A 24,697-nucleotide genomic window follows, 5' to 3' on the forward strand; every position below is an offset into this window, starting at 1 on the left:
CCTCCCTCCCTCCCTCCCACCCACCCATCCACACCCCACCTATGATGTAATTGGAAGCCCGCACTGGTATGTAAATTATTCGGGAGGGGGCGGTGACGCCGACCGGGCCTCAGCCAATCAGCGCGCGGAGCGGTGACTCACCATATAAGGGCAGTTCGCGCCATAAAAGGAAACATTGTCTCTTTATATGGGGAGGCGAAAGTAGTGCCGGGCGCCGGTGCCGCGCTGCCTCCGCCATTGAGGGAATCCTCGGCCGCCGGAGCCCCCAGTCATTGATTTACCCCTGGAGCCGCGGCATTGCGCGGGGGGGAAGAGTCAGGTTCTTTGCGGGGCGGGGGTGGTGGGTCGGGTGATGCGGGCTTGTGGTTGAGCGCGGGATTATTTGCTGGGCGGGGAGGGGAGCAGCGCGCCGCGCCGCGCCTCGGCCGCCGGTGTAGCGAGTTGGTGGCGGGAGGGAAGGAAGAGCGGCGGCGGGTTCCGCACCTACCGGAGCCCGCACCATGCTGCAGAGCCAGGCCGGAGCCGGAGCCAGCGACAGCGCCTCGACCGCGGGCAGCCTGCAGCAGGCGCCCCCGCCGCCCCCGCCGCCCGCAGCGCCCCCGCCGCCGCCGGGCAGCATCCGCAACCGGGAGCGGGAGCCTCCCCTCGGCTCCGCCTACAGCGGCTCGGAGGCCAGCAGCGACGACGAGGATGACCTGGTGGTGCCCCCGGCCCCGGTTGACAGGCGCGGGGTGAAGCGCAGGGTGTCGGACATGGAGGTGGCGGCGGCCGGCTTGACCGGACACGACCCGAGCTTGGACTGTGGCGGCGGCGGCCCGGGGCTGGCAGCGGGCAGTGGCGGCGGGGCTTACGGGGTGGTGGCGGCCGGAGGCCCGGCGGCGGCGGCGGCGGCTGGGCTGAAACCCGGTAAGAAGACGCGCGGCAGGGTGAAGATCAAGATGGAATTCATCGATAACAAGTTGAGGAGGTACACGACTTTCAGCAAGAGGAAGACGGGCATCATGAAGAAGGTGAGGGGCCCGACCCGCCGCTGACAGCTGCCTGCCTCGGCTGACAGCTCGCCGGCGACCGCTGGGTTAACCTGGGCGGTGGGGTAGTGGGGTGGGCGGTCTCCCCTCCCCTCCCCGCCCCGCCCTACTTCATACTGATGGGGGAGCAGGTGACCCCCCCCCCCCCCGGCCCCCGAGCTAGTGGAGGTGAGAAAGGCTCCGGCAACTTGTTGGGATGTGTGGCGGGGAGCATCGTGGCTGCAGAAAAATATTGCAGTTGGGAAGCATCAACAGGTTGCTGGAAATCCAGCCACTGGTGTCCGTCTGCGGGACGGCTGCCCTGTGGAGTTGCCTAACCTCGTGTGGCGCAAAGTAGCAGATGCACCGTAACCTGGTGACCTTTCGTGGGGTGACGAGGAGCTGCACCTAAGTTTACTGATGCCTGTCTTCTGGATCGATGGCGTCCCTCTCTCCCCCGTACCAGCCAACAGTTGCATTTTGCTTCCTGATGGTCCAGAGTGCTCCCGCGATGTGCAGAGCGGGAATATGCCAACTTTCCAGCCTGTTCTACGTTCAAGTGACAGGGCAGATGTTGGGCCCGAACCCCTGGGTTTATTGGGGGGGGGGGGGGAAGAAGAGCAGTTAGCCAAGCTCTCTAGATTTCTGTTCAGTGCCTCCAAGGTCAGGGCCCGGGTGTCGACCAGTGCTTTACTATAGGGAAGCATCCTCTGTGTGAGGGGTAGTGTGCTGCGCAGCAGGATCTATGAGTTGCTAAGGGGAGGGAAGCTGTTCCTGGTTCATACTTGGAGTGGTTGTTGTAGACTTTTGGAACTTTGTTTAGTTTTGGTACTCTCTGGTGGTTATTGGGACTGTGGTGACAATCTCTCATGCTTGCTTCTTCTCATTGTAATGGGGGGGAGGGTTGCAAGTTACTCCAGCTCCCAATTAGTTCCTGCCACTGTTCCAACTGTGTTCTGGATCACAGGCTGAGCCAGGCCGTTTGTAACCTTGGTGTGACCCATGTTTGCTGTCTCTCTGTCCTCGGGCCTGTCTGCTACTGAGTCCCTCGTTGCTGGGGCCTCTGTCACTCCTGACCTCCATCCAAAAACTGCTCCTTCTGTCACCCCTCCTTCACTCCTGACCACCACCACCCCCCCCCCCCAAGTCAAAAATGCTGTCTCCCTTCACCTTGCTCTCTGACCTCCACCCTCTGTTAAAATGGCTGTCTCCTATAACTCTGGTCTCTGACCAGCGTTGAGTTCCCATTTAACCCCCGCATGTGTTCTAAACTCCCATCCTTGTGTTTAAATCTCTCCAGGTTCTTGTCCCTTGCAGGGGAGCCTCTGCTCCTGTGAAGTGATGGAGTTAAATCATTGTATTGAGGGTGATGTGTATATTACATAAGTGGTGCCAATACCTTCTGGGTTAGAATGCTTCTTTCTGTTTTGCTCCCAGGTTTCAGTTAGTATGCTATTTAAAACCTGGGGTTTGGGGTGGGATACTTTCTGTTCTGTAACACCTGCCATTTCTCTTCACGTTTGGTGTTCTCTGGTACCCCGGTCCACGGTTATGATTCGGGTTCAGTGAGTGATGTTTAGCACGGCCATCCTGTCATTGGGTTGGGTGTGATGGTTTGATAGAGAGAGGTGATTGACTTCTTGGCTTTGATGATGGTTTGTGTGGCTATGTGTAGTGGCACGTCCACCATCTGTCTGGTGAGGCTGGTCCATGCAGGAGCACCGCACACTCACCTCCCCTGGGCAGTACAAGGCCAATGTGGCATGCAGCCTGGTGGTTCATGTTGTTTCTTCCCCCTGGTTTTCAACTGAGATTGTTGAAGAACGGATTGGCCTGTCACAGTTGAAGGTAATTTAGTGGAGTCAGATGCAATCCCCAGTGCCCAAATAAATTTGCATTCTGATTGTCAGCGATGGATTTATTAGAGAGAAGGAGCTCTGCTGTGATGAGTAACTTGAGATGTAATTCCAGCAATGGAACTACTACCTCAGTTCTTCCATCTTTCTCTGGTGTGACATTGGCTGAGGCCCAGTCCAGGTGCTGTTTGCAAATGGGTTCTGCAATATTTGTGCATGGCTTTATTCTTCATTGGATGAATCAAATTGGTGAAGGTAGTCTAGGCAGCTGGTGCATTGTGTGTATTTGGGACAATTTTTCAGAATGGTACATTGTGGAATGAGTTATTTTGGATCTGGCTGTACATATTGAGATGGGATTAATTAATCCCATAGAAGAAGATGCTCTGGAGAAGAGTGATCATAATGTGATAGAATTTCTTATTTGGTTTGAGCTCCAAGCTGGGGTCTGAAACTAGTCTTAAACCTAAATGGTTAAAGTATGAAGCCAGAGCTGGTTAAAGTGATCTGGGAAAATAGAATGGAAAAACAAGGTGATAGGTAACCTGCAGAAGATAAATGTTTTCCAAAAATCCATTCTATTGAGAAGTAGATTTATTGAGAGAAATGATCCGTCTGTGGTGAACTTAAAAAAAAAACATGTTATCAAACTGCATGCACTTGTAGGTTGGAATATCGGGAAACATTTAGAAATAAGAGAGAGAGGAGTTAAATTTTGGGCTAGTTAGCTCTCAGACAGTAAACTTTGGTCTCTTAGAATACAACCAGCAAATTAATAATAGGGAACTGAGGAAGTCGCAGTGGCTTTAAATAAAAGATTAGTGTCTCTCCAAAAGCACTGCGATCATTGAAGAAGATCAGAGGGAGAAATGGTGGGGAATTTCACTGGAGGAAAGGTACTTGGCAGATTAATGGGCTTGAGGCCGACAAATCCTCTGGACCTGACATCTCCTTCCGAGGGTCATGAAAGAAGTAGTAGCAGAGGTATTTGATGTCTTGGACTCCTAAAGTACCCTAGATTTTGGAAAGGTCCCAGCAGATTGGGAAAATGGCAAATGAAATGCTACTATTCGGAAAAAGGAGTGGGTTGGAAAGTAGAAACTATCGGCTGGTTAGCCTAACATTTGTCATTGGGGAAGTGCTGGAATCCATTGTTGTTAAGATGCTGGCAGGACACTTTCTTTAAAAAGTCAAAAGATAATCAACTAAGCAGAATCAACGTGGTTTTGTGAAATGGTGTTTGATAAACTTCTTGGTGCTTAAGGATGTAACGAGCAAGATGAGTAATGGGGAGCCTGTAGATGTGAGTGCTTGGATTTCCAGAAGGCATTTGATCAGATGCTGGAAGTTCACCACACAAGGTGGAAGCTCATAGCACTGGAGTAAATATTCACATGATACAGTATTGTTAAACAAAACACAGTTGGGATAAATGTCATTTTTGAGCTGGGAGGGGGCTGGAACTAGTGAGGTACCACAGGCAATCATGCTGGACCTCCACGGTTTACAATCTTTTAATGACATGGGTGAAGGAAGAGTGGAGTGGAGACGGATTTAAGGATGATTGAAAGATGGGACTGGAAGTTGTGAGCAGGACATGAGGCTAGAAGTTGAGTGAATGGGCTGAAGTCTGGCTGATTGAGTCTAATGTGGGAGGAGGTTATCCATTTTGGTAGGAAAATTGGAAAAACAGAATATTTTTTAAATGCTGCTGTACAGAGGGTTCTCGGTGTCCTTGTACATGAAACACACAGCATGCAGGACATCAAGTAATGAGGAAGGCCAATGGAAAGTTGGCCTTCACTGTAGAGTATAAAATAATACTCCTGGTGAGACCACACTTGGAAAATTGTGTATGGTTTTAATCTCTATATTTAAAGAGTATTACACATGCATTGAAGACTGATCTTTGGAGCAAAGGGTTTATCACGTGAGCAAAGGTGGTTCAATTGACCCTCAAGCCTGTCCCACCATTCAGTAAGGTTGTGGATGATTCAATATTGACCTCCTACTCCAATTTCCCATAGTCCTTGACTCCTGTGTAGTTTTACTGTTTGTGCACCTTTTGTGTTGAATCAAGTTAGTGATGCTGCCTCCACAGTTTTCAGGGGGTGGGGGGGGAGAATTCCAGAGATTTTCTCCATCTCAAATGGGTGGCCCATTCTTCTGAAACTGTTCCCTAGTTTTTTGTTCCCCACCAGAGGAAATGTCCCCTTGGTGTTCATCCTTCTGAACTCCAGTGAATATCAGCCCAACCTTCCTTTGTGTCAGCTATTTCATTCCAAGAATTAAGGTAACGAACCTTCTCTGTACTGCAAGCAAATCCTCCCTTAAACAGGGAGACTAAAGCTGTGTGTCTACTCTAGGTGCAGTCTCAGTGCCCTGCAAACTTGCACCAAAAATTCCTTCCTTTTAGACCCTGTACTCTCTACCGTGAAGGCCAACTTTCTGTTGGCCTTGCTGATCACTTCCTGTATCTGCATGCTTACTCTGTGGTTCATGTGCTCTGTCCTCAGATCTCGTTGTGATGCAACGTTTTGTAGCCACGCTCCACTTAAATCTTTCTCTCATTCTTGTAGAGAGGTTGGGCCAACAGTCAGTGGAGTTGAGAAGTACAAGGTTCTTGTTGAAAGATAAGGTTCTGGGGGTGGTGGTGGTGATGGGTGGGATGTGTTGACAGGGTTGATGGGGAGTGGAGGCTTTCCCTTGTGGGGCTACCCAGAATGAGGGGATGTGGTTTGAGAAAAGTTTGCCCATTTAAGGCAGATGAAGGATTTCTTCAGAGGGTTGTGAAACTTTAGAACTCTCTCTGCCAGGGTGGCTGAGTCATTGAATGTATTCATGGCTGAGATAGGCAGATGTTTGCTCCAAAGGGCAGCCTGGGAACTGATGGGAAAGTGGAGCTGAGGCCAAGATCTGATCAGCTGCAACAACACTGAAGATAATCGGGCAGCAACTGCAGCGGGAGAACGTTTTAGGATGATGGCCCTTCGTGATGAGCTGTGATCTGGCTGAATAGCAGAGCAGCTTATTTCCTTCTTCCTCGGGATCACTGATTAGCAAGACTGAAAGTTTTCAGTGGTGAGAGCAGACTTTGAGGGCAAGTGGTTACGGTGTGGGACTTGCCACCATGTGGAGGAGTTGAAATGAAATCTTGGAGCTCGATGCTTCTCAGTTCCAGTATGTCAGATGTGTTGGAGCTGATTGGGGGGGGGGGGGGGGGGGGGGGTTGGGAGGGGGAAATGAGGAAGATGTACTGACAGTGAGATGAAGCAAGTTCTGTGGGAGGAGGCTGTTATTCAGCATGGGACCGGGAGATGGTTCCTACACTGAAGTCTGTGGGGGGGGGGGGGGGGGGGGGAATCCCCTATGAAAGTCCTGATAGTTTCACTTGGTGCCCAAGTTTGTGTCAGAGATGGTTGGGTATCAAATGGTTAACTGGATGATGCCAGCTCCACTCGAGGGCAGGATGCTAACTGAGCAACTGCCAGAGTTGAACCAGTCTGTGATTATGATTCCCTGGGGCTATTGATGGTGGGGGGGGGGGGGAGGGGTCACTCCCAGAAATGGCTGCCTGCTCACCTGTGCTCACACGAGTTGAGGGAGTGCTAACACTTCCAACTGTGGGCTGCTTCACCTTACTTGGCTAAGTGACATGATTGGGAGACTTGCTGGGTGGGACTGGGGAATGAGCCCCTGTGCTTAGACTGGTATGGTTCTTGTCTGTGCTTCTGGACTGGTCTGTGCTAGTTCTTGCCCTCTGTTGTTCTCATCCATTCTTCCTCAGTCATCCTCTGGATTCATTGCTCCTGCATGTGGAGCCCTTGACTCCAGGCAGATCAGCATTCTGAATATTGCCCTGATTGGGGTTCTGAGGGTACTGGATGCACCGTTTAGTGTAAAATGTGTCATCCAATCTGTCAAGTTGTTCACCTATTGATCATCAGTCACTGGTTACAGCAGCCTTAAGAAATCGTCAGAAGGAAAGGAACGTTCATAGGATATTAAATTCTCCTCTGTGTGAGTAGGCTTGGCATTTAGATGGGTTCATTGGAGTTAATTAAGTTAAGAATTGGAGTTCAGTTTATAGACCAACTATAGGCAAATGAAGCTGCACTAATTAGTACAGCACAATCATGTCTTTGGGACTGAAGGGGGTGGTGGTGAGGTGTAGTTTTATTCTGGGGTGGGGGGGTGTAGGTTTATCCCTGGGTAGGGTTGTGGAGGGTGAGTGAAAGGACCTGTGGGGCTCCACCCTTGCAAGGTGGCCCTCTTGGGTCAAGGGTTTTGTGATATCGTCAACTTTGATATTTCACTTGCTCCCTTTCGTGTAGTCCCTGTGACCCAAGGCATGGGCAGGAGTTTCTCCCTAGGTCGCAATGTCTGGATGGTTACAGTTGAGCACCTGGGTGAGAAGGGACTAGCCTTCCAATGCTGTGGGGAGGTGACTCCCAACACAGTCACCTTCCACACTGGTGACTGTGGGAGCTTCTGGCTTTGTCAGAACTCTTGCACGGAGGGAAAGTCTCGTTGAGGTGCCAGGGCTGTGACGAAGGATTGTGGGGGTCACCTGTGGATTAAAACCTTCAGGAGGATCAGGGAGAGTCGGAGACCTGAAGATTCAAACTTCCCGGCTTAAACACGTTCACTTGGTGACATTCTCCTTGGAGTGTGAGTTCCTCTGGAAAGATAAATGTGCTGGTTGTGAGGAGGCATTATGTGAATTGGAAGTGTTTGAGGGTTTTGCTATGTGGTGTTGATGTTGCTGGGTCCACCGGGTGTTGGTTGTAATGCTGGGGCTGTGGTTAGGGCACTGGTTGGTTGGTGCAATGGGCCTTCAGGTTGTGAGAATTACTGCAGAGGGGGTTAGGTTGACTTGCACTAATGTGGGCTGGGAACTGCAGATGCATTCAGCAGTAATTGGGGATGTTCCTGGTGGGGGACTGAGGAGTGGTTGGTTTGTGGGGTGGGCATGTGGAGGTGCATGGGTTGAATGTCTCTGGAAATTATTTGTCAGGTGTACATCGAAACACAGTGAAATGCATCTTTTGCGTAGTGTTCTGGGGGCAGCCCGCAAGTGTCGCCACACTTCTGGTGCCAACATAGCATGCCCACAACTTCCTAACCTGTATGTCTTTGGAATGTGGGAGGAAACTGGAGCACCCAGAGGAAACCCACGCAGACACGGGGAGAACATACAAACTCCTTACAGACAGTGGTGGGAATTGAACCTGGGTCGCTGGTGCTGTACTAGTGTTACACTAACTGCTACACTGTCGTGCCTGCCCTATGATATAATAACCCCATGAGTGAGTGTGGTTCACTCCCTGGGAGCAGGCACTTGGAATTTTCACCCAGGCCTTTGAACTGATGTCAACTGCTGCAGCACCTTTGGTATCTACGAGGATCACCCCTTCCCCCATGTCACCAAGGTGCCTTAAAGGGTTAATGGGTTAACTGCCCATTCCTGTGTTAATGAAGGGATGGGATCTTCCTACTTGGGATGGGTCCATCACTGGTTTTCCTGCTCATTGTGGGGCCTGTTTCAGGGTTAGTGAGGGTTGTGACAATGGCCCGTGTGTGATGGTTGTGTTGCCACTACACAGTAAAGTTGAGTGGTTCTAATTTGGGAAGGTGTTGAGCACAGCCCTGCCTACGTGAGTGGCTGAGTTTGCTGTGCGTGGGCCTGGACTCTGGCTAAGGGTTGGCTGTTTGTGGGCTGGGTTTGATTCAGGGTACCCTCCCCTGGTGTAAAGTAGATAACATCTGACACCGCTGCCCAGTTCACAACGTAAGCATGAGTCTGTGCTGCATTTGAGAGAGGTCGTACTCCAAAGAACCTTGCACTCAAGTTTGAACACAGCTGAGCTGTTGCAATGTTTTCTGAAGGCAAATTCTGCATGCCTTGTTTCTCTAAACCACTGAATGATACAGGACCTGGAGGCTGGGTGTTGATCTGCAAATCTCAAAAGTTCAAATTGAGTTTTTTGTCAGATGCACAACTGCATGCATGCAGAGATGCAATGGAAAAACTTGCAGCACACAGCATCAGATATACAACATTCGCAAAACATAAATTAAACAGTTTTTACAAGAAAGAACCTAATTAGAACAAAAAAGCCTATTTTAGTGTTAAGTGGTCATAGTGTTAAACTGTAGTGATTGGGGTTGGTTCAAGAACTGAATGGTTGAAGGGAAGGAGCTGTCCTTGAACCTGGTGGTGTGGGACTTCAGGCTTCTGTACCTCCTGCCTGATGGTAGCTGTGAGAAGATGGCATGGCCTGGATGGTGGGGTGGGATTTGCCTGTGATGTATCGCTACTCTCTGAAGCTGCTTGCGTTCCTGTGCATTTGAATTGCCATACCAGACCAGGCTCCTTTCAATGGTGCATCTGTAGAAGTTTGTTAGAGTTCAGTGACAAGCTTAATCTAAGAAAGTGAAGACTTTTCAAAAACATGAGAAGCTGCCTAAAGTTATAAATTTGTGTTTTTAATAATTCCAATGCTAGACCATTTGAAAATGTAAATTTGAATGCATTTAATTGTTAACTTGTTTAATTAAAGGATGTAAATTTCCTTCACCTTGTCCATCCCCTTTGGACCTTGTCCCTGGAGGGGATTTCTCTGCTGGAAAGTTGCTGCTCTGTTGTCAGAGTAGAAGTTCAGTGATGGTGACAAGGAGCTCTTGAGTTGGGGATTCCCACGTTAGCAAAATGGTCCTTGTATTTCAGGTTAACTCTCCAAGCAACACAATGGTGGTGTTTGTGTTTACAACTGAGTATTTTCTGCTGCTTTGGTAGCAAACCAGCCTCCAGCCCAAGTATGTGGTGAGCTCGGTGTCGTATGTGCTGTATTACACAGACCAGTGCCCAGTGCATTGCTGGTGCTTTGGGGTGTAAAGTAGATCAGCTTGTGACAGGGTTTAACATGGTAATCACCAGCACTTCAGTCCACTAACTGGGATAATCTGGCGTTCTTGTGTTTGGCAGATTTTCCTGACTATTGGTTGTTTCTCCTGCTATCACCCCCACCTGTATTGGTAAGGAGCTAATTAATATGTTAGGAAAATGGTCCTTGTGTTTCAGATCGACCCTCCAAACAAAACGATTCGGCTATTCTACAACTTTTAACATTTCATTAACCAAGGCTGAGCCACTTCCTTGGTTGGGATTTTGTGCTTTGAAAGGGATTATGTAGAGGTGAATTATGTTTTAATTCTTTAAGTGTTAGAGAAGTGTTTCCCAACCAACTCGTGTCTCACCCCTTCATAGCAAATGGTAGAATAGCTGAAACCTTCAGAGTGAACAAGGAGCTCAATGGAACCGGCAGTGGTGAACAGAAGTATACCGAAGTTACTGGGGCTGAAAGCTGAAGTTCCCAGGAGCTGACAACCTGTATCCCAAGATTTGAAAAGAGATGGCAGTGGAGATGCACTGGTCTGTGTAAAACAGCAATTGATTGATTAATTAATTAATTGGGGAAGAGTGATCATAACTTTTTTAAAAAGATTTTGGAAGTGTTTGGGTTCAATGTGAAATGGGGATCTTGGAGCAAGTTATGAAGGGGTGAGACACGAGTTGGTTGGGAAACACTTCTCTAACACTTAATTAATACATAATTAATCTCTATATAATCCCTTTCAAAGTATAAAATCCCAACCAAGTAAGTTGCCCAGCCTTGGCTAATGAAATGTTAAAAATGGTAGAATAGCTGAAACCTCCAGAGTGAACAAGGAGCTCAATGGAACCGGCAGTGGTGAACAGAAGTATACCGAAGTTACTGGGGCTGAAAGCTGAAGTTCCCAGGAGCTGACAACCTGTATCCCAAGATTTGAAGAGAGATGGCAGTGGAGATTGTGGATGCACTGATCATTTTTCCACCCCCCCAGAATGCCACAGATTGTGGAACTGTCCTTGCAGGATGAAAGGTAGCAAATGTAACCCACTATTTTAAGATGAGATTGGGAGAGGGAGGGCAAGACGGAGCTGCAGACCAGTTAGTCCGACATTGGTGCTTGAGAAAATGCAAGGATGTAGTATTAAAGAAGTGTAAGCTGGCACTCAGATGGATTGGGCAGAATTCAAATGAATTAATGAAAGGGCATTTGTGTTTGATAAATCTGTTAAGCCGCTGAATACGTGAGAGGAAGCCAGTATATGTGGTGATTTGCACTTTTTTTAAGGCGCCACATCAGAGGCCACTACCCCGTTCTGTGCACTCTAATTTTCTCTAATGTCCTTGTGTGTATTGATGGGTAGCTAATGGTAGGAGGAAAGGGGTCCCTTCTGAGGCTGTGACCTGTGGGTGCTGCAGGGATTGGTGCTGGGTCCCCAGCTGTACTTGACTGGGTGTCAGGAATAATGTATCCAAGTCTGCAGTGTGGGCTGTGAGGGTTTCAGCGGGTGTTGGGAGAGGCTGGTTGAATAGACATCTGCCAAGTCCTTGGAATGGAGTGGTGGCGGGGGGGGAGAAAAGGTAAATTGGTTTATTATTGTCACATGTGCCAGGGTACAGTGAAAATCTTTATTTTGCTCTCCATCCATACACATCACTTCATTATAAAAGTGCATGGAGGTAGTGAAATTTTTAAGACTTTATTACTCGCACGTACATCGAAACAACGGTGAAATGACAACAGATCTGGGGGCAGCCCACAAATGTCACCACGCTTCTGGCACCAACATAGCGTGCCCACAACTTCCTAACCCCTATGTCTTTGGAATGTGGGAGGAAACCGGAGCACCCGGAGGAAACCCACGCGGACACGGGGAGAACATACAAACTCCTTACAGCCAGCGGCTGGAATTGAGCCCAGGTTGCTGGCACTGTAATAGCGTTACGCTAACCGCTACACTACCGTGCTTGCCCTATGTGGGAAAACAATAATAGAATGCAGAATAAAGTGTAACAGAGAAAGTGCAGGAGACAATAAGATGCAAGGCCTTAACGGGGTAGATTGAGAGGTCAAGAGTACATCTTATTGTACAGGGGGACTGTTCAATAGTCTGGTAACACTGGGATAGAAGCTGTCCTTGAGCCTGGTGGCATGTACTTTCAGGCTTTTGTATCTTCTGCCCGATGGGAGAAGAATTTCTGGGAGTATGTTGGCTGCTTTACTGAGGCAGTGAGAAGTGTAGACAGAGTCCATGGAGGGGAGACTGGCTTCTGTGATGTTGAGTTATGTCCACAACTGTCTGCAGTTCCTTGTGGTCTTGTGTAGAACAGCTGTGATACCAAGTTGTGATGCATCTGCATAGGATGCTTTCTGTGGTGCATCAATAAAAATTGGTGAGGGTCAAAGGGGACATGCCAAATTTCTTTAGCCTCCTGAGGAAATGGAGGTGCTGGTGAGCTTTCTTGGTCATGCACCTTGGTAGAAAAAAAATAGTAAAATTGAGTATTTTAAGTGGTGAGGGATTTAAAAGTAATGGTGTTTAGAGGGACCTTGTGAGGTTAATGTACAGATAAAGCAAGCAATTAGGAAGACAAGTTTTATTGTCCAATATTGCAAAAGGAATTGGAATAAGAGTGGAGGTGCCCTGGTCACATTACCCAGGCCTGAGGTGAGACCACATGGGGATGCTGTGTTCAGGACTGTTGTCCAAGAAAAGATGTGTAGTGAAGGGGGTGATTGAAGATTTACCAGGTGTGTTCCTGGGGTGGGGTGTTTACCCTGTGAGGAAAGATGAAGCACATTGGGCCTCAGGATGTTGATCACCTCGTGTACTCTGTGAAGTGGTGTGTGGTATCAGTGTTTCCTCTGGCTGGGAAAGGAGTGGGATAAGGAGTTGGTAATTCAGGACAAGTGAGCGGAAATTGCTTTATCCAGAGGCTAGTCGGTCTCTGGAATTCTTTACCCAAGAGGGCTGCAGAGGCAGAGCTCTATGGATTAGATATTGAAGGGAACTGAGGGATGTGGGGGTTTGGTGCAGGGACTTGGAGCTGAGGTCGAAGATCAGGCCTGACCTTGCTGCAGGACAGGATGGGAGACAGTAACCACCCCTGATGGTCCTCCTGCTTCTGTTCACATTCACTTTGGACATACTGTGCTGTGTATCCTGTCTAGAGCACCAGTACGAGTAGGTCTGTGTGTTGGGTGTACTGACCCTCTGTAGCAGGTGTACTGTGCTGTGTATCCTGTCTGGAACACTACTAAGAGTAGGTCTGTGTGTTGAGTGTACTGACCCTCTGTAGCAGGTGTACTGTGCTGTGTATCCTGTCTGGAATCCCAGCACGAGATGTAGATTGTGTGTACTTCGCCCTGTATGTAGTCTGGGGCCCTGGTATGGGATGGTGTGTCTTTTGAATGTACTGTATTGTTAGCCAATATGTTAGTTCTGTGCTGTGTCGACTACGTGGATCTGCCTGGGTATAATGTCTGAGCCAAAGTCATGCTTATTGTCTTGTCGCGGGTGCAATGAGCAACTTACAGCAGCATCGTAGCATCAGGTACAAAATGGTTGCAAGAAAAACAAATTATATGTGAGAAATAAAACAAAAATGAAGTTTACTGTGGCGCAGTGGTCATAGTGTTGCTATACTGAGGTGATTCGGGCTGTGCAGCTTGGTTCAAGAACTGAACGGTAGCCTGACCACAGCTGAGTACTCCATCTCTTCCAACCCTGACCTAACCCTGTAACCATCTCGGTGCTGTGTTTGGGAGCAATGCATGGGGTAGGACAGAACTGATCGCCCTAACGTGGTTGTTACAGAGTCAGTCTGCCAGTGGTCGGGTCCTGTTGGGCTTGGGTCAGGTATCCAGGTTCTGGTGCGCGGTGCAGGCTGGCGCCCTGGTGTGCGGCACGGACTGGCATCCCGGTGCACGGCGCTGAGGTGTGCGGACCGGTGCCCCCTGTGCGCAGCGCTGAGCTGCCTGGCTGGTGCCCCAGTGCGCAGTGCCGTCCACCTGTGATTCCCTCAGTGCGGTTGAGGCTCCTGTTAAGCGATGATAAAACAGCCTGTCCTTCCTCTGCCCTGTGTACAGGCGTACGAACTTTCCACACTGACGGGCACACAGGTGCTTCTCCTGGTGGCCAGCGAGACAGGGCACGTGTACACCTTTGCCACCCAGAAGCTGCAGCCGATGATCACCAGTGAGACGGGCAAGGCGCTGATACAGACGTGTCTAAACTCCCCTGACTCCCCGCCACGCTCTGACCCCACCACGGATCAGCGGATGAGCGCCACTGGCTTCGAGGAGACTGATCTCACCTATCAGGTATCGGAGACTGACAGCAGCGGAGAAAACAAGGTAAAGACCATGGTGCAGTGTCCGGCAACGTGATGGTGTGGTGGGGAGTGCGTGTTACAGATGGTGCTGCTCTTCCTTCAGTGGTTTATGGCTTTCCCTGTGGGGCCTGGAGTAGGGTGAGGGGTTCCTTGCACTCCAGAGAGGGGGAGTGGATCTGGGGCTGGCATAGACCTGATGGGCCGAAGAGTCACCTCCTGTGGAAACAAGACTGTAGATGCTGGAATCTGGAGTAACAAACAATCTGCTCAGCAAGTCGAGCAGCAATTGTTGGGGGAGGAAGGAATCGTCTACGTTTCGGGTCGAAATCCTGCATGTCCTGACGATGTCGACGATTCCTTTCCCCCACAGATGCTGCTCGACCCCCTGAGTTTCTCCAGTAGATTGTGTGTTGCTCTAGACCCATCCTGTGTCTTGGTCTTCTCCCGTGGTGGTCTCACAGGACTATAAGTACTACAGCTCAGAAACAGGCCCTTCAGCTCATCTATTCCATGCCAGCCTGATTGAGGGTGACTTGCTTCCACTCCATTTCCAGAGGTGGTTGAGGCCACTGTGGGAACCTTGAACTTGTCTGCTGATGGGATGGTTGACCGGGTGGGGAGTTTGTGAAGGGGTTTGCTCCTTCCACGTGTGCAGGGCTTCTGCTGTGTGCTCCTGGTGCACAGCCTTGGTGTTCTCAATGGGTCCCTGCGTGGAGTGGTCTGGGCCACAGAGCCCCAGGAGTTGGTGGCAATGTTGAATTACTTCAAGATACTTTCAGCACATCCTTGAATCTTTCTTCCTGTTTGTGTGATAATCTCTTCCCATGGCGGAGCTTGAAGTTTGGTGTTGAGCTGTGATTTGGAAATGCAAAATAATTGAAGCTGGGGTTAGGCATCTGTTATTTGTTTTCTCTTCATTTTTGGGCTTTCTATTTATTTAGTTTTACTAAATTTAGTCTTAAATAATCCTGTTACTAAATTTAGTAATAGGATTATTTAGTTTTACTGATAACAATGGATGTGTTTACAGGTGAAATGTTTCCACAAAGTAATTTTATAATTGTACGGCAAGTTTGAGAGGAGTGTCATTACTGCGTCATGTACCATTTGTTCCTTTGCCATCAAACAAAACTTGGTTATTAAACCATGATTACAGGAGCTATAATTGAGTCAATGTGGCTCAAACTTTGATTGCTAAATTCTGGGCACTATTGCATTTGAAGAAATGTCAAGCCACGCTTGTATGTTGTAAGTCTACAAGCTCCCCTACAACTATTTCAGATTTGCTGACTGTATCACCATTCCTCCTTTGTTGCTAGGTCAAGGTTCCAGAGCCCCCTACCCACAGCACCATGGGTCCCTTCACCCAGCACTGGAGAGGATGGAGGAGGCAGCTTCTCTGGGGTTGTGCTAATGATCCTCACATGACGGGGACAGCTGCCAGAAGTCAGTTTGTGTTTGTTCTAAGTTGGTCAACCATCCAGCTTTGGAGACTGTACCCTGGCTTCTCAATGTGTTCTGTGGCTTTAAAGGTTCAGACACCAAAAGCAAAACACAAATTCTGTGCATTTGCTGATCCCTGGATTGTGAACCAGGCAGTGACCAGTCTGTGCAGGAGGGTGGGGTTGTACCTCTTTTCTCTTTCTCCTTCCACTCCCCATGAACACAGCAGTGAAACCAGTTACCAAATCCTTGTTCTTATCCAGATTGGAACCAACGCCGCCATGGTTAAATTTAAAATCTGCTTCGTTTCTTAGTACGGCCTTGAGTTTGACTGGGGTGGTGGTGGTGGTGGGGAATGTGGCGGGATATCTGATGGGAAGTTGCTCTATTTTGCTAGTGGGCTGATCTTGTCTTTGTGTCAGAGACTTTGGGTCTGCAGTTTTTGTGGGCATTCTTGTTGCTCGCCCTTGGACCCTGTGTTCAGCAGTGTACCTACACTGTCCCTGTGATTCGTGTAACATTGAACATAGAACAGGTCCTTCGGCCCACAATGTCTGTGCTGAATGTGATGCCAAATCTCTGCCTGCACAGGATCCATATCCCTCCATTCCCTGCATATTCATGGGCCTATCTGACTGCCTCTTAAACACCTCTATTGTATCTTCTTTCACCACCACCCTGCCAGCCAGTTCCAGGCATCCACCACTCTGTATGTTTTTAAAATAAAAAGTAATTGCCCTGCACATTTCCTTAACTTCCCCCCTCTCAGCTTAAATGTATATCCTCAATTATGTGACACTTTACCCCAGGAAAAGATTTCTGACTGTCTACCCTATCTATTCCTCTCAAAATCTTAAAATTATATGGGGTCTCCCCTCAGCCTCCACTCCAGAGAAAAGGAGCAAGTTTGCCCAATGTCTTCAATACGACCTGTGGAGTTTGGGCAAATTGTTAGAGCAGACAGAGTGACGGGTGAGTTGCAGGCTCCTCTTGGTGACCGAGGAAAGCAATAAACCCACCCCACCAACTTCCTGCGTTAATGGTGGGCAGATTTCTGACCCAGTGAGTTTGAGTACAAGGTTAGTGAGACTTATCTGCTGCTCTGGGCTCCCATTTCCACACCAGTCCAGATGGACAATGCACAGGCAAGACAACATTCTGCATGATCACGCCTGGTCTTTTACCTTGGACCATGTTCCTACACTAGCCCCATAACCCTCAAGTTCCTTTTTAATATCTAAAATTTCCTCCCATCTTGAATCTGAATAGCAGACCCCTTATTCTGAGACTGACTCCTGTTTCTTGACTCTGTGGTTGGAGGGGGGACCTGATCCCTGTATATACTAAGTTAAGCTTGTTAAGAATTTTGTGTGCTTCAATGAAACCACTTCCCATTCTTTCAGTGAGAGTATGGGTCCAATTTGTTTACTCCCCTCCCAGTATGACAACCACTATCTTCCTTCTATATCCCAGCAACATCTGTTAAACCTCCCCTGCACTGTCACTTCTCTCCCTCTCTCTCCCAGTCTTGCTCCCTGTGGGTCTTCCTTGTCTTTGCCTCTTAAGGCTGCTCCTTGTTGGTATCTTAAAGGCACAGGCTGCATAATCTTACCTGTTTTTCCTTTTAAGTTTGGAAAAAGTGATTGAATCCAGATGTTTCTATATGCAGCATTATTTCAAAAGAAGTCCCAAGTCCTGCTGTTTATTTTTCCTGCTCATAAAACTCTTTGGCTATTAATGTCAACAAGGGAGAATTTATATTTCCATTTTGCCTTTAAAATGACAGCACCGTGCTTTCAAAGATCGAGAGGCTTGGAGGGACCTGTCTGTGGGAGGTGCTGGTGAAGGGAGAGGCAGAGATGGTGCAAAGGACTAAAGGTGTTTGTGATGGGTGAAAGGGAAATGAAAGAAGAATTGGGGTAAAGCCTAGACTGGGCTATAATTCTCATTACTAACATTTGATTTGTGCTTCAGAGAAGTTAAAAGTTAAGTGAGGTTTCCGAATAAGATCTGATGAATAACAAAAGCTCTGGGTGATGGTGCTGTAGTTTTTGCTGGCAGGGGGGGCCTGGGTTCGAACCCGACCTTAGGTGATGTCTGTTGTTTGGACAATCACCGTCTGGTGCACTGCTTTCCTCTCATATTCCCAGAAACGTGTCGGTAGGTTAGCTGGCTATTGTAAATTACTCTTGTGTAGGTAAGTGGCAAAAGGGGGACTTATTGGGTCTGAGGGTGGGATTAAGTTGCAGGGTGACATGGAAGTGAGGAATGGCTTGGCTGGGGTTTCTCTGCTGGGAGCCAGACTGGAGGGAATGAACTGAATGGCCTCTGGTTCCAAGTAAATGAGGACAATGGGATAAATTCAAGCCTACGAACGGAGGATCTGGATAAGTGGTTGCCGAGAAGTTGTTTCCTCTGGTGCATTTAAAAGTGGTGGAATCTTAGAGTGAGTCCATTTTGGAATGAAGTTGGAAATCAGTTTTCCCATAAAACAGTGGCAATGTGGAACTGGGGAAGGGGTGAAGTGTGCACGTCAGAGAAGGGAACAGGCGCCATGGTCCCACTTGAAGGAAGATCTGGTTTCTTGCCAATAAGAATTGGGTTTATTATCTCTGACTTGTGACCTTGTTGTATCGCAGCAGCAGTGCAGTGCAAAGACATAAAACTTACCCAAGATTACTAAATAAATAATGCAGAAAAAAAAAATGAAGTAGTGTTCATGGACTTTTCAGAAATCTGCTGGTGGAGGGGAAGAAGCTGCTCCTAAATTGTTGAGTATGGGTCTTCAGGTACCTAAGGTTGTTTTGGGGCCAAGGCTGCATACTGATTGGTTACGTGGGGTGCGAGAGCCAGAGTGACCACATTGGAAAAGTGTGTCTTTGCTGCAGGATGCGCTGTAGTGTTGGGAGATGTTCAGCTAGTGAAGTGAGAACTCCATGGACCAGACAATACAACATCGAAAGAAAATGCACTCTTTTAGTTCCTGAGAGGCATGAGCTGGAAGGAGCTCGCTGCAAATGATTCACCTCTGAAGCCACTCAGAAGGCTGGTTTTTCTTCAAGTCAGTTTCCATTATGGGGAAAGTTGCAGATTAAAGTTTGGGTGAAATGGCAGGAGTTCAGCCTCCCAGGGTCCAGTGTCAGGAGGTCATATGAGCAGAGTGAGTCGCATTCCAGCCCACACAACCACATGGGGAAGTAAGGTGGGAAAGAGGAGGTTGCTTTGAAGTAGTCACAGGGCAGTAAGAAGGAAGCACTTGCTTTCATTTTTTTATAGCCTCTTTCTCATCCTTCGCAGTTCCCAGTGTTTGACAGCCAGTGGAACTGCTCTGGTACAGTCACGGCCATATTCAATCTGGCCCTGGTCACAGGGCACGATGGGGCATCTGCAAGTGATGTACCTTGGTGTTGGCTGAGGGTACGTTGGAGTGGTGTCTGGTATTTGACATGTAAATGATGCCCAAGGCAGTTGACTGGGTGTAATTAGGACCACATCCTGGTGTCCTGTGAGGGGATTCTGCCGATTGACTTCTGTCAGTGAATTCAGTGGATTTTGAGTGACTTGGTATTTTCCAATACCTTCAGGTGCCTGCTGTATGTAGTCCAGGTCTCAGAAGCTTGTCTGAAGGGGAGGGATCACTGCTGTCTGGTAGACCATGAGTTTTGTGTCAAGTCTGATTCCTGGTCTTGAAACCCCTGTTCCTCAATTGATCAGAGGCTGTGCTGGCATATTGAATGTGGTGGTGAATTTTGTGTGAGAGTTGGTGCTGGAGTGTGGGAAGTGATCCACATTGACCAAGGTCTTGCTGCGGCTCTTCTTTGTTAGAGGACAACATACTGCAGTTGGGAGAGGATCTTTTGCTTTGGGGATGTTGAGTTAATTATTAAAAGTTAATTAGCTTTTTTTTTATCCACAGGAGTTTCTACCTGTTCAGATTCTATGATCCTGAAAAAAAAATTGGCTTCAATCTGCAGATACACTGGTGATTATATTATGGGTCTGATTTTTGGAATATGAGCATAGCTGGTGTTTATTATCTGCCTGTGATGAGCATTGTGAAGGTGGTGAATGGCTACTGTCTCTGGTGAAGGATTTGGGTCAAGTGATCACGGAGGAATGGTGATTTCCATGTCAGGGTGGCGTGTGACATGAGGGGAACCTGCAGGTGGTGGTGTTCAGCTTTCCCTTGGACTGTCACAGATAGTCCTCGCTGTGTTGAAAACGGGGAATCTTCTTGGAGCTGCCATCTCCTGTTTGAATTGCCCAAGATGAGATGTGGCAGGGCCAAGCCTGCAGTCCTGAAGTAGTATCACTAGCCTGGTGCCTCACTTTGAGGCACGTCTGCTACTGCTCCTGGATGCCTGTTCTGTGCTCATTGAACTGTGGTGGCCTGGTGGTTGGTTCTCCTGGTAGTGCTATGCTTCTGAGGGTCACTGCAGGTGGTGGTGTACAGTTTTGCTGATGGTACCCCACTTCCCCCTTCCCCCCCCCCCCCCCCCCCCCCCCCCAAATCTCACGGGTGCCCAGCATTGAACTGCTGCAGGTAGGTTGATGACAACAAGGTCCTAACACAATAGGAAGGCAATTTGGCCCTTTGGGTACAGGTTGGCTCCTGGGGAGCAATCCCATTGGTCCTATCCCCTCTCTCCTTATTCCCTTGTACCTCGACAGCTTATTCTCTCTTGCATGTGCACCCCTTGTGTTAACCTGCACTGGGAGTAATTTAGAGGCCAATTAATCCACAGTGTGTTTTTGAGATGGGGAAGAGAATCAAAACCCTTGGGAGAAACTTGAACTCGTGGAGAGAACATGCAAACTCCATACACAGCACCGGAGGTCAGGATTGAACATTGAACCTGGGTCTCTGGAGCTGTGATGCGGCATTGCTGACTGTCTCTCCGCTAGGTGCGGTAGGGTTGTATTGGTTCACCCTACCTACCTCGGGCCTGTGTTCTGCAGTTGGTGGTGTTACTGAGCCACTTGTGAGCATCAAACCCAAAGAATATCTGTGCTCTTCACTTGGTGGTTCTCCCAAGTGTTGGTCAACATGGAGAAGCATTGATTCGTCAACTCAGGGCAACGATGGGTGGTAGTTAGGTTTCCTTGCCCTTGTTTGACATGATGCAGTGTGACGATAGGAATTCTGGAGGTGATGTTGAGGGTGCCTCCCTCCTGTCTGTATACCACTTACCACCACCCCTTGGGGCTGATCACAATCTGGAATCTAATAGGTGGGGGGGAAGTGGTGGGTGTCACCTGTTGTAGTGGACAGCTGGGCATGTTTTGTTGAAGTAGTTAAATTCTTTGTTGGGAGACGGTGGCTGGCAGGTGATGGGTAGAAACAGGTGAGGAGAACAAGGGGGCTGGAAGGTGATAACATGAGCAGCTGCAGATGTGGGAATCTGACCACTGAGGAACAAGGTCATTGGAACCAGGTATGGGTGGGACGGTAGGCGGATGGAACCGGTTGAGGAGGGAAATGAAACTGGGTTATGAGGGGCTGTGAAAAGGGGTGAAAAGGGTTGGAAAGAACCTGGGTGCGTCAGGAGGAGGGAAAGGGACATGTGACTGTGGGTTACCTGAAATTGGAAAATTCAATATTCATGCTGTTGGTTTGTAGACTATCTGAGCAGAATATGTGGTGGTGTTCTCGCCCTGGCAGTGGAGAAGGCAGATGGCACGGAACTGGGATCCTGAGGTGGACACTGCGGACCGAACGTAGTTACCCAGTCTACACTTGGTCTCGCTAAGATAGCATCAAATTGAGTAGATGAGGTTGGAGGTGCATACAAACCTCTGCCTCAGCTGGGAGGGCTGTTCAAGTCCCTGGATGGTGGTGAGTGAGGAGGTGTAGGGACAGGTGTTGCACCACCTCGGGTTGCAGGGTTCAGTGCCAGGTACAAGGAGTGGGATGAGCAGCGCAGGGTGTTATGGAGAATGTGGTCCCTGCAGAAAAGGGGGAGAGGAAGCTGTGACTGGTGGTGGGATCTGTTGCAGCTTGTGTAAATAATGAAGGATGAAGTGCTGGGTGGGGTGAAAACTGAGAACCAAGGGACCTCTGTCTGGGGGTGGGGGTGGGAGTGGGAGGAGGTGGGCTGAATGGAGAAGTGCAGGAAATGTTTAGAGATGTGGGTAAAGGCTCCAATCAGAGTAGGAGGGAAGCCAAGTTTCCTGGAAAAGGACATTTCCAGTGTCCTGGAACAGAAAGTCTCATCTTGAGAACAGATGCAACTGAAATGGAGACCAGGATGGCATCCTCCCCAGAGATGGGGGCAGGAGGAGGTGTAGCTGTGGGAGTTGGTGTGTTCATAGTAAATTTCTGAGGATAGTTTGTCTCCTGCGTTGGAGGCGGAGATTTAGAAAATGGAGTGGTGTCAGAAATGGTCCCAGTGAATTTGAGGGCAGGGTGGGTCTGTAGCGAAGGTGATTAAAATTGATGAATTTTGCAGGAAGCATCACCACTGGAGTCGTCGGCACTCCAGACAAAGTTGGGAAGTGGTGCCAGAGTAGGTTTGGAACAAGGACTGTTCGATGTAGCCACTGAAAAGACTGTAGCTGCGGCCCATGCAAGTGCTTATGGCTGCCCCTTTTGATTTGTAGAAAGTGTGAGGAATCAAAAGAGAAGTTCACGGTTCCACCCATCGCCTGCCAGTTCTTCTCACCTCTTTATACTGGGTATCTCCCCTCCACACTTGGTCCTGATGTAAGGTCATAACCCAAAATGTCGACCCCCATCCCTGTGCCTCCACAGATGTTGCCTTGTCGTTTCCTCCAGCAGTTTGTTCAGTGTGCAGCTTCATTGGTTTTAAGAAGCTTATCAAATTGATAAATAACACTTTATTTAATTGACTTCCTTCTCAGTTATCTGTCATCTCTGGCGCACTGCTGTTGAGAAACCAAAATGCTAGTGAGATTCATTAAGTAATTTTAGGCCTCAGTGAGAGTGTAGAGAAGATGCACGTTTTGTGTCCCCTGGGGCAAGGCTGTGCAGCTTGAAATGCTTTTTTGTCAGAATCTTTCTGGCCTCAACAATTGAGGGACAGGAGAGTGGGCCACTCCCTGTTGTTTAACAGGATGAGACTGAAGCCACAGATAGAAAATGGCCTGCAAGAGTGATTTGGAGCTGTCGGCAGGAACATGAGAGTCAAAGGCTGGAAACTCTTTGGACAGGCATCTCAGTGAAGAGAGGAAACTGCTCACGCTTCAGGGCATGGTAGTGTAGCAGTTTGCGTAACGCGATTACAGTGCCAGCGACCCGTGTTCAATTCCCACCGCTGTTGGTACATTCTCCCCGTGTCTGCGTGGGTTTCCTCCCACATTCCAAAGACGTACGGGTTAGGAAGTTGTGGGCATGTTATGTTGGCACCAGAAGCGTGGTGACACTTGCGGGCTGCCCCCGGCACATTCTCAGTAACGCAAGAAGATGCATTTCACTGTGTTTCGATGTACATGTGACTAATAAATAAATATCACATATCTCTTGTTGGAAACTGGGAAGGAGAAAATGGGGGAAAGTTGAAGTTGCCAAGGAGCTGGTGGGAGGGATGGGCAGGACAAAGGGAATGTTTGTGACTGGATGCAATCAGGTGAAGTGGGGGCATTTAGATGGTGATTACGCTTTTCTGCATTACTGACAGCAAGGCTGTGGGACGTGCCTAGCAGGTCGGGCTGTACCAATGGGGGGGGGGGGGGGGGGACACCAACTGAGCTAGAATCGCAGATGGATGAATTACAGCAGGAATGGCCAGTTCTGACACAGGAGAAAGTGAGTTACCTGGAGTTGGAGAATCCAGTATTGAACCCAGAAGATGTGTTGTTCAAACTTGCGCTGGGCATCACTGTGACAGCAAGGACCCATTGGTCAGTGTGGGATGGAGAATTAAAGTGATAGGCCACTGGAAGGTTGGGGCCATCCCTTTTGGACTGAAAAGTGCTTTGCAAAGTGGTCACCCAGTCTGTGTGTTTGGCTCCTCCAGTGCAGAGGAGACCACACTTTGTACGCCAAATTCACTTGCATTTCTTCCAGTCTGGTGAATCGCTGCATCACTTGGTGGGGCTGTCTGGGTCCCTGGATGCCAGGAAGGGAAGAGGTGAAAGGATGGGTGTTGCACCTCTCTGTGGTTGCAAGGGGAAGTGCAGTGGGGAGGAGAATGGCTGGTGGGAATACAAGACCGAACCGGGAGTTGCAAAGGGAGCCAACTCTTGGAAATCAAGGAAGGAAGGGGGCAAATGTGTTGGGTGGGGTGGCGTTTTGTTGGGGCTGGTGGAGATTGGGAAGGATGATCCATTGAATGTGGAGGCAGTGGGTTGGAAGATGACCGGGGGACTCTTCCCCTGTCCAGGGGGAGGAGGAGTGAGAGCAGAGGTGCAGGAATTGGATGAGATGTGTAGGTGCCTCTGTCCACCTTGGTAGATGGGAAGTCATGGTTAAAGGAAAAGATATTTTGGAAGCAGCTGTGCAGAAAGTCTCATAACTGGAGGAAATGAGATTCGGGTGGAGGAACCAGGAGAATGCAATGCAGTCAGATTTCATCACCTTGGCTGCTATTTTCCACCCTAACCCTTCCCTTCATCCATCTGACTTCCTTTCCCCATCTGCATCTCTCCATCTGTCTTGGGTAAGCTAGCCACCAACACCCATTACAAGCTTGTAGCTATGGTGACCATACTTCCTCCTGTAAGGACTACGTTCCATTTTTCCCATTTTGTTCTGATGAGAGAGCTGCTGCACTGGTGACCCTGAAATGTCTTCCTCTCTCCCATTGTGGGCAAAACCCTTGACTGCATCTCATCTACTTAACCTATACCTCTGCTCTCAACCCCTCCCTCCTGCTGGAGTGCCAGAGAAGATTTTGGTGGCTGAGGTGGTAGGTCTGCCTGGATGGTTCTGCCTGTGGATCTTGCAGCTCTTGTGTTCCAGGTCCACACAGCCTACTTCAGGTTGGGGAGGGGTGAGCTGTGTGTGCGCCCAATGGTGGCCTGATGTTCAGTGGTGGGGTTGTGGTCCAGAGTTAGGTTTGAGAGCTGAGATGGAGGTCAGTTTGCTGGATCACAATGGCACTATCCTTGATGGGTTTGCTATAAAGGGTTTGCTTTATTGTGAGCTACAAGTTTAGAAGGGGGAAGGAATGACCTGCAGCCCTGCTGTTGGCTGCACATAACA

General features: G+C 48.9%; 1 protein-coding gene across 4 annotated transcripts in view; it reads left to right on the forward strand.

The window, feature by feature from the left end:
- The first annotated feature begins 300 nt into the window (after nt 1-300).
- LOC127575481 (serum response factor-like) overlaps nt 301-24,697 on the forward strand; it is a 65,332-nt gene continuing 40,935 nt past the window's right edge. Inside the window, exons 1-2 of one of the 4 annotated variants that reach the window (XM_052025414.1) lie at nt 301-1,010; nt 13,847-14,113. In XM_052025414.1, coding sequence (XP_051881374.1) covers nt 501-1,010; nt 13,847-14,113 — 777 coding nt within the window. In that variant the 5' untranslated portion in view covers nt 301-500. The remainder of the gene's footprint in view (nt 1,011-13,846; nt 14,114-24,697) is intronic. The other 3 variants (XM_052025413.1, XM_052025415.1, XM_052025416.1) reach the window with 3 other exon arrangements.

The sequence above is a fragment of the Pristis pectinata genome, chromosome 10 (assembly GCF_009764475.1).
Source record: "Pristis pectinata isolate sPriPec2 chromosome 10, sPriPec2.1.pri, whole genome shotgun sequence".
NCBI classification, from domain to species: Eukaryota; Metazoa; Chordata; class Chondrichthyes; order Rhinopristiformes; family Pristidae; genus Pristis; species Pristis pectinata.